This window comes from Podarcis tiliguerta (genome assembly GCF_965153285.1).
Source record: "Podarcis tiliguerta genome assembly, chromosome: 3".
Lineage (NCBI taxonomy): Eukaryota > Metazoa > Chordata > Lepidosauria > Squamata > Lacertidae > Podarcis > Podarcis tiliguerta.
In genome coordinates, this window is record NC_139536.1 from 61,681,427 (window position 1) to 61,695,451 (window position 14,025).

Sequence of the window (14,025 nt, forward strand, 5' to 3'; positions counted from 1 at the left end):
CCTGCAGCAACGGGGCGGGGCTCCCGGGGCGGGGCCGCCTCCCGCAGGTCAGCTGAGCGGGCAGGGCGACCAAGTCCGGGACTGGGGCAAGGCAGGCTGCCCTCTTCGCCCCGCGGGGACGCGCCGACAGGCCACACAAGAGGCGGGTAAGGAGCGCCGGGAGTCCCCGGGCTGGGGGCGCGCGCGTCGAAGGGCGTCTCTTCCTCGCTCGCTGCAGCCGCTCGGCGTGCGTGGCGGGGCTCAGGTGGGCGCCGCCCTGTCGCAGAGCAGCTGCCCTCCCCTCGGCTCGGACGGGAAGGGGCGCCCCGTCGAACTCGGGCAGGCAGGCGGCTTCAGCGTGGAGTGAGCGAGCGGAGGGCTGGCTGGCTGGCAGTTCCGCATTCCTATAGCCCCTCGCCTTCCCCGCCCCGCGGCTCAGCCTTCCCCGCCTCGGAGGACGGCTCTCTCCGCACGGCGGCCTTCCTTCTCCCGGCCGTCTGCCTGCCTCCGCGGTTCCTCGGGAGTCTCCGCCAACCCGGTCGAGCCGCTCGCCTTGTTTTTCCGGAACTGATTTCCTCTTCTTTCGGGAAGTCATTATGTGGGCGGGGGAAGAGGAAGGGCTGCCCCCCCCCGAGATACGTGTGTGTGTGTGTGTGTGTGTCACACGCGTGTGCGTGTGAATGTGCTCGCTTTGCGTGTGCGCGCGCTCCAGGCGCTGATGGGGATGAGAAACCAACGTTCTTTTCTGGCTCCCTGGAGCTGCTGCTGCTGCTGCTGCTGCTCCTCCTCCTCCTCCCTCCTCTGGCTGGAAGAGCCCATCATGTGATAGCGATAAGGAATCACAGGGTTTCTTTCAATGGGGGCCTTCGGAGAGATAGTATTAGGCGCGCACCGATGAGTGGATGGGCATGTTGCGGACACCCGAGGCCGCGTAATGCGTGGCAGCTCCTGCGGCGACACATATCCTGGCGTAGACCTGCTAAGGAAGCCACATAGGCTTTAAACAGCAGCTCTTAATGCTTCTCTATCTGGACTGGCAGCAACCTCTTGCGATTTGGAGGAATATAGTTCAGGGCTGTATACGCACAATACATTTAACGCCCATGGCTTCCCCAAGAATCCTTTGGAACTATAGTTTTCCTCTATGGAGCTACAAGTCCCAGCACCCTTAAACGGCAGTTCCCATGATTCTTTGGAAGAAGGCGTGTGCTTTAAATATATGTTGTGTACTCTGCCCAGGCAGTTGCTCCTGCTTTTTTCTGGCTTCCTGTCCCTGCCTTCTGCCGTGCCCCTCACCAGTGGGCAGCAGCCGCTGCTGCATGTCACTGGAAGATGCAGTACTGGGGGGGAGAGATGAAAGGGCTGAAGGGCTAAATGAAAATACCATTCTTGTGGTTAACCATGCCTATTGAATGCAATACCAGCTGTGCATCTCAAACCCCACCCCCCCACCCCTCTGCTGTAGGAGACAAGTGGCAGAGTAGGGAGGGTTTTAGTGAGGAAACATGGATGGGAGAAAGTTAGCCAGTCCCTTCTCCTCTTGTTCCTCTGTTCAAACTTGCAGCATCCTGAAGCTGCTTTTGTTTTAATAAGACAAAATACACTGGGGTGGAGAATTTCCTCCGGAGGCTTCCTCATTTTATGAAGATGTGGTGAGAAGTTTTTGAAGCTGTGGCGTGAGTTCTTGCAGCTTTTGAATGCTTGCAGGAATGTGGGGTAGTGGCCAGTTGCTTGAAAAACTGGTAAGCATCAAAACCTTTCTCTGCCACTGTCAATGCAGTCTCCCTTCCTAATAAATAATACAGGGCGATTTTTAAATCATTTATGGATTGAAACTAAATCTCATTTGGGAACTATAAAGCCAAATGTTGGAAGATTCAGGACGGATAAAAGAAAATACTTATTCGTTCTGTACATAGTCAAACTATGGAACTCTCTCCTATCAGTGGTCAGTGATGGCCACCAACTATAAAGGTAAAGGGACCCCTGACCATTAGGTCCAGTCGTGACTGACTCTGGGGTTGCGGCGCTCATCTCGCTTTATTGGCCGAGGGAGCCGGCGTACAGCTTCCGGGTAATGTGGCCAGCATGACTAAGCTGCTTCTGGCGAACCAGAGCAGCGCACGGAAACGCCGTTTACCTTCCCGCCAGAGCGGTACCTACTTATCTACTTGCACTTTGACGTGCTTTCAAACTGCTAGGTTGGCAGGAGCAGGGACTGAGCAACAGGAGCTCACCCTGTCGTGGGGATTCGAACCGCCGACCTTCTGATCGGCAAGTCCTAGGCTCTGTGGTTTAACCCGCAGCGCCACCCGTGCCCTCTTGGCCACCAACATAGATGGCTTTAAAAGAGGATTTGATAAATTCACAGGGGAGAGGGCTATCAATGGCTCTTAGCCATGATGGCTGTGTTCTACCTCCACAGTTTGTGGCGACAGTGTTTCTGAATACCAGTTGCTGGAGATCACAGGAAGGGAGCGTGTCATTGTGCTTGAATTCTGCTTGCAGGTTTCCCAGAGACATTTGGCCGGCCACTGTGAGAGCATGATGCTGGACTAGATGTGCCATTGGCCTGATCCAGCTGGCTCTTCTTGTGTTCGTAACTACTTAGCAAGTAACCTCACAGAATCAGTTGGAAGGGACCAGAAGGACCACTGAGTCCAACCCCCTGCAATGCAGGAATATTTCACCCAACGTAGGGGTCGACCCACAACCCTGAGATTAAGTCTCATGCTCTACTGACTGAGCTGTCCTTGCTATCTCAAGAATGTAAAACAGATGAGGTATTGCTGACTGCGAGTCTCTATCTTCAGTAGGATCTGAAACAATAAATGTTATAATTCAGTTAAGGACACTTCTTTTCCTTAAAGAAGGACAAAAGAAGGATGAAAATTGCCTCTGTAACACTCTTATGTCTTCCAAGGTATCTTGTGAACGATCTTAAAACTTGTATTGCATACATCTAGAAAACATCCCAGTATCTGTCCAGTACGATGAATTGTTCTAAAATAAAACTCTGCTTGTTGTACTTTTGGATTGAACTGATGGTATGAACATCTTTGAGAAAGCCTTTTAAGTGGCTGAGTTTACCAATCTATTGTTTTTCTTAGACTGCAGTTATATGAAAGAAAGATCCTAAATCTAGTACTGCAACTATTTAATTGTTTTTAAATTCTTTGGCTCCTTAGAAGTCATCTTTGAAAGTCCTATCAATTACGCTTTGAATCCAGTGTGGTGTGTATCTTACCATTGATGGTACCTTACGGGTGCAGAGAATCCTGGGATGTTGTGCTCTGACCGTGAGGTTCCCAGTAAGAGAGGCATTAACCACTATGACCTTGTAGAGCATGGCTTGGCAAACTAAGGTCCGCAGGCCAGATCAGGCCCAATTGCCCTCTGGATTCAGCCTGCGGACGGTCCTGGAATTGCCGCTTGGATTGGCGTGATCGTTCGGGCTGCGCCATTTTTATTTTTATTTTGCAATTATTTTGGGGCGCCATTCACACACACACACACACACTGCAGCAGTGGCGGCGGTGCCTCCCTTCTCCCTCCCTCCTCCTGGCTTCTCCCTGCCCTGCAGAGGAAGGGAGCTGGGCTTTGAGCAGCCAGCCAATCCGAAGCCTTGCCGCCCATGCGCTGGCCTCTCCATCCATGGCCGCGCTGTGATGGCAGTGTTGTGGAGCTTCAGCTGGAGCTTGGCACGCCTGGCGTCCAGGAAAGCTGGCCCAGAAAGGAGAGGCTCCCAACCGCAGGCAGAGCGGCAGAGGAGGTAGGAAAGCAGGGGGAGGGGAGGAGCTGGGGGGGAGAGAGAAGCCCCCCCTCCATTGTGTGCGCGTGCGCACGCGCAGTCCAGCCCACCACAAGGTCTGAGGGGTGGTGAACCGGCCCCCTCCTAAAAAAGTTTGCTGTCCCCTGTTGTAGAGGAATAACTGTCCCTACCCTCTGTTCCAAGTGTGTTTCTTCAGGATGCTTCACCCTAGTTGCTAATCGCTACTACTTTTGCAAAACAATCTCAAAAGTTGGGCAACAGAGTATCTTAAATCTCCCATGCCCTCATAGATATACTCCAGCAAGTTTCTTTCCACAGGATAATTAGGTGCACCACCCAGTCGTGCTAGTAACCATAAATCTCAGTGCAAGACTGTGGGACACTTCAGGCACCTTAAAGTCAATTTGAAGAGGAAGTACCACCAGGTGTGTGAGAGAGGTGATGTTGCAGTAAAAGGAACTGAAAGAGGAGTTAAAAATAGAATTGAGCTCTACATCTTGAAAGTTGTCCCATGGGAAACCATTGGTATTGCCCTGAACATGGTCCTAAGCCTGGACCTCTGCTGGACTGGGCTGCCTTCCCACAGAGATGGATTTAGGGCAGTGCAACCAGTTCTGCTACACTGGACACCAAGCCTAGGGGGTGCCACAGGGCGTTGCAACTATGACGTAGTGAACTGAGAAGAATGGAAGGCGCTGAATTTTGGCCTCACACAGGGAGTCGCTGAAATTTGAAAGACCATAGCCCACTTCTGCTCTCTGTACCTGGCTTGATGATTCCAGATTATTCCTGTTTGTCTCCCGATCTTCTTGGAATTCTTCCCAAGCTTGCTTACGTATTTGTACCTGCTTTTCAGCAACAAGTCCTCAAAGTGGTTTATGAATTACTGGTGGAGACCATTTTAGGCATGTCCAGTGGATGTGTGATTGCTGATGTGTGGGTCCTTTTGTATCCGGAAGAATGGGGTACCCCGGAATGAGGGCAGGCTGGAACGGGGCAGGGTAGGGCAACCACAAGGAGTGGGAATGGAACCCCTGCGCAAAATGGTTGTGGCCTATACAAGGTGGCTGACAGACGTGTTCTCAGTAAAGTTGTTTATGATCTCAGCCAGGGTGGGTTTTCATGTATAGATCCTCTACCCTAGAGCAGATGATCACACTTCCATGCCCTATAATTCAGTGGCCCCTTCACACATTACAAGCAGTGTGGAGAGGTACTGAAGCTATCCTGCTTGCCTCAGGATCATGTAATACATTGCTCTCATGTTTGTGCACTGATTGAGCACTGAAGCTTATATGCACAAACCTCTACAGGAGCTTGAACCCTGCACCCTCAGCTCTCGCAAAAGCGAAGGCCCATAGATGTCTACAAATATAGACTTTCCTCCTCAGTGCATGGGAGAGTGCACACCTTTCATGCAAAAGATCCCAAATTAAGTCCCTAGCATCTCCACATAAAATCCTAGTTTGAAACCCTGGAAGACCCTCAGTGTAGACTGAGTTAGGTGAACTAACAGTTTGATTCTTTGTAAGGCAGATTCCTGTGTATCTACAGAAATAGCACCATTTCTGATCTACTACAGTCGTATCTTGGTTCACAAACGCTTTCCGAGTCAAACATTTTGCCTGGTTTGTGAACTTTCTTTGGAACCCAAGCATCCAGTGCAGCTTCTGTGGCTTCCAATTGGCTGCAGGAGCTTCCTGCAACCAATCGGAAGCTGCGCCTTGGTGTCTGAATGTTTTGGAAGTCGAACAGACTTCCGGAATGGATTCTGTTCGACTTCTGAGGTACCACTGTACTTCCATGTGTTTTAAAGAGATTTGTGATTTGATGTACTCTAACGCCCTTTACAGCTAACAGGGAGTACATGTTTTTTGTGCCTGTGTATCACTACCAGAATGCAACACAGCAATCTTTGCATGACTGTGTGGGCCACTTTGCACCTCCAGTCCTCCTCCTGGCTGCACCGCCATGAGCTAAGCAGTGGTTTGGCTGAGTGTGTTGTCCAAATCCTAGACGTTCATGGTTTGTCTGCAGGAGACAAACCATAAGTTCAGGTTCAGACATCGCACTAAGCCAAACCATGGTTTTAACTCATACCATCAGGAGGACCAGTTCAGGAATGCAGCATCCATGACCTTCTCTGAGAAAACCTTCACTTGTGCACATTCATGCTAAGCCATGGTTTGGCTTACCATTACGTGCAAACCAGTTCTGTGCATGAGAAGCTGGTTTGGCAGTTAACTGTGTCCTTATCGTGGAGCTGTTTATATGAGAAAGTAGCTGCTATTTCACTTTCATGCAACGTAGCAGAGAGTAGTTTCAAAGTAACTGTCTTTTATATACTTTCATACAACATAGCAAAAAGCTGTTTCAAAATAACAGTCTATGTTAAAACACTGGGATATCTTTATGTTGAGAGAACATTTAAATGTTGGTCAGGACTCAGGAGGCTTTGTGAGAATTCCTAGTGTAACAAACGTGAGCAGAGGAAGTTCAGTCTTATTGTTATCATCTGCATTTCTTTGTATGCTGCTATGCTCTCATGACACAGAATCATAGAATTGTGAAAAAGTTACACAATTCACTAAGTTACAAAATATAACAAGTTAATGAAAACATATCATAAAATGTACTATGAAATTAAATCCCCTTATAATATGTTATAAGATCTAGCAATATTCCAATAACATTAAAAAAATAATAGCTCACCTCCAAATTGAATGTCTTTCTGTTCCTCCAAGGGACTTGGAAAACCATCCAAATGATTCTATGAACATGGTCTACAATCCAAACAGCTTGCGCTGTCATCTGCTTAGCTTCACATAAGTTTTAGCCCTGCAACATCTGGAGGGCCACAATTCCCCATCCCTGACCTGTGTCTTCAGGCTATTCTCTCTCAAGCTGTTCCTGCATCTAGAGCTTGTGTGCATCTCTGCACAGCTCCTATTACAAGATGGAGGTGGTAGTGTAGTGAAATAGATGGTCCATGGTCTCCTCTCACTGCTTACGCTGGTTCTTTCTGTAATGTCTGAGGCTGCTCATAAAATGAAAGGCATTGTCACCTTCGTTGTTGTGCTTTAACAAAAAGTAATCCATTGCTCTTCAGGACTTTGAAGGCAACCTCACTCCTCGCAAAGCCCTTGGTCCTAGATACAGGTGCCAGAACTTTTTGAGCTTTTTTTAGGGGATATCTCCCCTGAATAAGCTTCTATTCTTACGCCGCCACTGCCCGCAGCCTCTGTAATGCCATGCTGCCATGCCATCATGCTGAAATGCTAAAGAGCTGCCAGAATGCACAAAAGAGGTGCTAGCACTCACCAAAGAGGTGCCAGAACCCAGTTCCAGTAAGTTCCGGCTGAAAAAAGTCCTGCCGGGTGGCGCTGTGGGTTAAAGCCTCAGCGCCTAGGGCTTGCCGATCAAGAGGTCGGCGGTTCAAATCCCCGCGACGGGGTGCGCTCCTGTCGTTCGGTCCCAGCGCCTGCCAACCTAGCAGTTCGCACTCCCGGGTGCAAGTAGATAAATAGGGACCGCTTACTAGCGGGAAGGTAAACGGCGTTTCCGTGTGCGGCTCTGGCTCACCAGAGCAGTGATGTCACGCTGGCCACGTGACCCGGAAGTGTCTCCGGACAGCGCTGGCCCCTGGCCTCTTTGAGTGAGATGGGCGCACAACCCTAGAGTCTGTCAAGACTGGCCCGTACGGGCAGGGGTACCTTTACCTTTTACCTAGTAATATATGGGGGAAAGAACTCTACTTCTGTGTGGCAAGTGATTTGGGGATGGGGGATTTGGCTTATGGGTGAGTGTTTATTGAAATCACATTTCAACCCAGGAGTGTGAGAAGATGCCCATTATTCCTCCTCCACACAGAGCTGATTCACAGCCCCTATTTTTACTCTCTTTTTTTCTTCATGGAGTTTAAAGGACAGAATATGCTTCCCACTTTTATTATTTTCACAACAATCCCATGAGATCAGTGAAGGATGGTTACTGCTCCAGCAAACTTCATGGCCAAACTTTCCCAGCTCAAGTTGATAATTTTATCCACTTGTAGGGAATTAACACAGTAGTCTATAGAGCGTCTGCCTTGATTCGTATAAGCTGCAAGCAAGTTTGTCTGGATGTGGAAACTGGCATTCTCTGTGTTGACCTCCTTCCAAAGTCGCCTCTTTTCTTCTCTACTTCCCCTTATGTATCAGCATTACTGGCCTACAGTGTAGTTATAAACAGAGTTAGCCAGATGTCTTAATTGCGCTATAAACATCTTCTTTACTGCACTTTTGGATTTCCTTCCTAGCCTTTCAAAATCTAACTTGCTCTGCAGATCATTCAAAGGAAATAGGAGGTACCATACGAAGGGTGATTAAAAAGGGTGATTAAAGTTTTACTTGGACATTTGAGTTTTTATGATGCATTTCCCTATTATGTGTAACTTCTTAAAAAAGATATTCTCCTTATATTTTCAGGTGGCATTATTGGTGAATCTTTTGTTTATGACCTAGTGTGCATTGTCCCAATCGGCCATGGCGTACAATGCAGGCATCGCTGGGGACCCTAACCAGCTAGCACAACGCATCACTTCAAATATCCAGAAAATCACACAATGCAGTAAGTTCCTTAAAGCTATTCCTATTTACAAATGTTCCTGTCCCTATATCTTTTATTTTTGTCATGACAGGTTTAGGAGCTTTGGGTGAAATCCAGTGTTTTCCAAGCAGACTGCTGCTTCTCCCTCTCTTCCTCCTAGCCTCTGCCCAGAGGACCACCCAATACTTCGGACCAGATTTTGGGTGGAGGGGCAGCAGTGTGGAGGAGACAGAGAAAGTCTCATAGTACAAGCAGTCATCTGTTCCACTGGCAGATAGGCACAGTATATTGCCCTTTATTGACGAGATCCTTAACATCTCAAAGGTTTGTGCAAATATTAGTTTTATGTCAGTTTTTAAAATTCTGGACTTTGTTAGCAAAACCTTCCGCAGTTCTGCAACTATACTTCAATATCTGGTTTCTGGTGAGGTTTCAGGACCTAGTCATGAATTACACACCTTAACGATCTTATCTGAAGTCTGTTGTACATGTTCTGGGCGGTGAAGGATTGAATTCAGAATGGCCCAGTACTAGGAAAAGGCAGCACAAAATTGAATGGTGTGGAAAGGTGTGTCTAAAAACAATGTACCCAAATGGTCTTCAAAAATCCTCTGTAAATATTGCCTGCTATGAGAGTACTTTGGTCATAAGGCTATGTTTTGAAGAAAAACTGTTATTGTTGGTTTGCATAAATATGTTGGTAAGATTCCCTCTCTCCCAAGAGAGCCATATTAAAGTGTTGTAGAAAAGAAGAAATTGGAAGGGAGTATTGTGGCACCTTAAAATACATATTATTGTCACATAGATTTTCATGGACTGAAGTCCACTGGGCCAGATGAATGTGGAGGAAAATTCATCACTTTGAGAATGGTGCTAGAGATCATGAGTGACGCACCATTTGCATCTACATATTGTACTATTATTATTATTATTATTATTTGCCAAACAAGTTTATCTTTGGGATGATCTTATCAATGCATACCAACTGATTATTCCTCAGCTCTGAGCAGGTGGCTTGAATCCTCATTAAATTCCATACAGTAATTATTGTTGTGACCTTGTTAAATATATGTGCAGCAAGCTCCAATGTAGCATGATGAGAGGGCACTTTCTGGTTGCCGTGCCCTTGCTTCTCCTTTAAATGATTAGGAGCTGTATCTGCTGACTTATCTCTTCCTTCCTCCTCCCTTACTTTCATCCTTCCTCCTCCCTTTGTACTGGGCCACTTATATTTACTCATACCGCTGTAAAAGATTCACAACGTCATAATCTTTGTGTGTCACAACACACAGCCTTCTGTAGAACTGGGTGTTGAGCCACACCTTCAGAAACAGTAACTGGTAAAAGCCATTCTATATGTGTTCAGATATTCTTCCATCTGAAAATCCTTTCGATGGAAAGCTAGCATGCTGGGAAAAATAGGCCTGAGGCTTTCTCCCTCACGTGCTAATTTTGGATAGGCAGAGTGTTATTGATGTGGGAAGCATTCAGTCTTCTCCACTAAGTCATGGTAAGAAATTTAATTCCAAAGAACAGTGTCAGACTGTTTCTGAATGTGTGGATTGCCTGCTTCCCTTTCTCATATACCTTTTCCTCAGGGGTGGGGAACCATTATATTTGTCAAGGGCTTAATTATTTATTTATTTGATTGATTGATTGATTGATTGATTTATATATCGCCCTTCATCATAAGATCTCAGGGCGGTTCACAGAATAAAATGCCGGATAAAAACATGAATGTAAGGAAAACAAAACAGCAAAACAATACCCCCCTTATACTACTACTACTAATAATAATAATAATTTATTATTTATACCCTGCCCCTCTGGCTGGGTTTCCCCAGCCACTCTGGGCAGCTCCCAACAGAATATTAAAAATGCAATAAAATATCAGTCATAAAAAACTTCCCCGAACAGGGCTGCCTTCAGATGTCTTCTAAAAGTCAGATAGTTGTTTATTTCCTTGACATCTGATGGGAGGGTGTTCGACAGGGTGGGCGCCACTACTGAAAAGGCCCTCTGCCCTTCTCACAGACACATTTAAATGTTGTAGAATATTAATCAGCCCAAGGCCTGGTTGAAGGGCAACATTTCTGCCTCTTCTGTAATGAAGACGCCAGGCGAGTCTCTCAGGAGAAAAGCTTTCCACAAACAGGGAGCCACTACAGAGAATGTCCATTCTCAGGATCTCACATGGAGGAGGCACATGAAGAAAGGCCTCAGGCGATGAACACAGAGTTCAGGGCGATTTATATGGGGAGAGGCTATATTCTCTTGGGGATAATGTGCCACTGGGGTGGGGGTGGGGTTGTATTATGGTGGGTGGGACCACCCGCTTTTCTCTTCCTAGCTCTCATGCTGCCATGCCACCTTCTCAGTGCTGCTGGGGAAGAGACATGAAGCTAGCTTGAGGGCAATAGGTTTCCCACTCATGCTTTGCTTAAATGACTGGTGGCTGCTGCTACATTTGTTTTCTCTCTGGCACATACAAGCTTCTTCTACCTGTTTGACTCATCTTGCTTTATGTGGCAATGCCCAGCCCCTTGGGAGGTTCCCCACTTGTGTGTCATGAAATTCTGAAAGGGACGGGAAACCACATGGGAAAGAAAGACTCCTGTGCACTTACGGTTGGGCTGGTAGGGCAGATGCTGTAGAACTGGTAAAGATGAAAAAGAGGACTGAGTGCTAAAAGAGCTTGGGGTGGGAGCATGATGCTGTTTGGAGCTGCTTGATTGATGAAATGTGTATATTACTTCATTAATAAGAACTGAAACAGCTAGTTAGAGAGTGCCCCAAGTTTTAAACACTGAGATGCTTAATACTAAAATAAAATCTTGAAATGGGAGGAGGCTTCAGAGGGGAGATCCCTGAGTTGGAAATGAAAGGGAGTGAAGAGCTTGTCATCCATTTCTTTCTCTCCAAAATTGGTAGAAAGCATGGAAATTGCAAAGCTTGCAGTGGGAGTACTTCTCTCAATAATTTCTCTTTGGGGTTGTCTCAGTTCATAGGGTCCTGTGCTGATCTAGAGACAGAGTTGCCAAATAGTGCTTCTTCCGGATTTCCTGCCCCTTTTCCACTTCAGGACTCTGGTATCGCCAAAGTCTTTGAATTGAAAGACGGTGAATGAATGACTGCTAGAAAGTGGGAGGCTCCTTAAAGTCTGTCAACATCACAATCTGTTTAACCTTGGTAGCCTAATCTGTTAACTTCTGAAGCATTTTGGTTGGAGCTAAATTCACATTGGAATGCTGTGTGGGTCAAGGGAGGAGAAAATAAATTACTAGTACTAGGAATTTGCTGTCAGAAAAATCAGCCCACATGGATGATGTAATCACTGCTCTAGCACCCAGACTAGATTATTATGAAGGTTTTGCCTTAATGACTAAACAAGACAAACAAGTTCTAATGGTGTAACTTGTTTCTCTTTAATTGGACAATTGCTTTGTGCAAGTGATACATCAGGCCTATGTGATGTGTAAGGAGTTAATTATAATGCAAGTTTTATTTTCAGGTAGCGAATGCAAAGTTCTTATGCTATGGGCATATAATGCAGTTCTTATTGAATGCATTTTGTATCATTAACCAGAACTAGAACTGCTTAGCTTTTGCAAATAGGCTGCATGATGTGCTATGAGGCTAAACCCTGGAGTTTCTGGTTGTAATTTAGGATAATAAACGCTCCAAATTATGAGGTAAAGGCCGACACTTTTCTTTGAACCTGCTATGTTGATTGCAAAACTAGGGCGGTTATCTTCTTTAAGGTGACTATTGTGCAGTGATTTGAAAGAATAGTAAAACATCTACATTTGACTGTAGTCGAAAACTTCGTGTATACCATTTTTCTCCTTCCATTCCACCTAATGGAGGTTGAATCGTACAATATCCTTGTTGTTGGATTGTGACTTCCATCATCCCTAACTATTAGCTACTAAGGTGACTGGGGATGATGGGAGTTGTAGTCCAACAACAGTTGAATTTCTTTATATACTGAATCTATTTATTGAATTTATGTCTTGCCCTTCCTGTAGAAGAAGCCCACTCCCATAGAATGCTGCAATAAAGGGCAATTCCTTCTCTAGCTGATACCCGTTCACTGAAGAGTCTTCTCTGTGGAGCTCACTTAAATTGTAAAAATAATAAAAATAAATCTGAATTGTAGGACCATTTTCAGCCAGAAAATAATACATAAAAATCTATTCATCTGGTAGAACAGGAAAGCCCTCTATGCAAGGAAGGGTTTGATAACTATCTCCTATAACCTAGGTGACTGACAGACGTATATGTGGGCAGCTGGGCTAGAGGGGAAAAATGTGGGTTAGTAACTCAGATAACTGATGGATATCTGCTTGTCTAGAGGGCACTCTTCCTCCCCCCACCCCAAGTTGGCTTCAGCACTCTGTGCTAAACTGGTAGGAGGAAATACAGAAGGAAAGAAGAGAGAGCAGTTGGAATGGAGGAGGAACATGCTGAGAGAGGCTGTTGATGATTGCTCTCCATGGCTGAGATCAACAGGGACATAGTTGGGCCCTGACATGTGCTTGCTGTTTAGAAGAAGTCTATGGTTTCAAATTGAAACTAGAAGGCACAGCCCCACTTTTGCAAGCTGTTGACATTTAGCTGAGGAGAAAGAGAAGGTCCAGAACCTGTTTGTGCTAACATATATATTTATTTTTAGTGAAATGAGGTCAAGAGAAAGGAAAATGCAAAACAAGTGCATTGGTAAGCCCTGCCACAAGTGTGTAGTCATAAACGCCTGCTCTTTATAGAGCACCGCTGAAAAACTTTACCAACTTGTTGCACAATGCATCCTGCAGAGGGCAGTATTGGGTAACTTTTCTAAGCTAAACTTTGCAAGAATCCTAGGTGCTAAAATTCAAGCATAAAGAAAACGATGAGGTAGAAGAACATGACAGCTCATTGGCTTTAAAATGATCTTTCCAATTAAACTTTGGTTGTCTAAAGTCTTCATTAACTTGGTCTGCCCTAACTAATTTTTAAGTTAGGTTCTTGCTGTTTGATCAATTTAGGACATGAACAAAGAATGTATTGTAGCTATGAAAATATCGTAGAATTGTAGAGTTGGAAGGGACCCTGAGGATCATCTAGTCCAACCCCCTGCAATGCAGGAATATGCAGCTGCCCCATACGGTGATCGAACCTGCAACCTTGGCGTTATCAGCACCATACTCTAACCAACTGAGCTATCCAAGCTGATCAGATGGAATCTCTTCCTTTTGGATTTACCTAGTATTTGATTATGAAAATGACTTGGTATTCTGTTTCAGTCCATGAACTTGGTGTTTTGCGTTAACATGGTACCGACCCTCTAGCATAGATGTGCAAGGGATTACATAGGCAAGAGTTGATAGGATCATCTGCTCTATGTGGCGTTCAGGGCACTCACTCTGCATCCTGTGTGCTAAATGCAAGGGGTTCCCTGTAAGCCTTTAGCACCTACAATATACAGTGGTACCTCTGGTTAAGCACTTAATTCATTCCAGAGGTCCGTTCTTAACCTGAAACTGTTCTTAACCTGAAGCACCACTTTAGCTAATGGGGCCTCCTGCTGCTGCCGCGCTGCCGGAGCATGACTTCTGTTCTCATCCTGAAGCAAAGTTCTTAATCTGAAGCACTATTTCTGGGTTAGCGGAGTCTGTAACCTGAAGCGTATGTAACCTGAAGCATAT

At 45.9% G+C, this 14,025-nt stretch overlaps 1 protein-coding gene across 2 annotated transcripts in view; it reads left to right on the forward strand.

Annotated features, from left to right (window-relative positions):
- STX7 (syntaxin 7) overlaps window positions 1-14,025 on the forward strand; it is a 28,546-nt gene continuing 14,521 nt past the window's right edge. The window contains exons 1-2 of one of the 2 annotated variants that reach the window (XM_083435124.1): window positions 1-146; window positions 8,218-8,359. In XM_083435124.1, the coding sequence (XP_083291250.1) occupies window positions 8,275-8,359 (85 nt within the window). In that variant the 5' untranslated portion in view covers window positions 1-146; window positions 8,218-8,274. The remainder of the gene's footprint in view (window positions 147-8,217; window positions 8,360-14,025) is intronic. The other variant, XM_083435125.1, reaches the window with a different exon arrangement.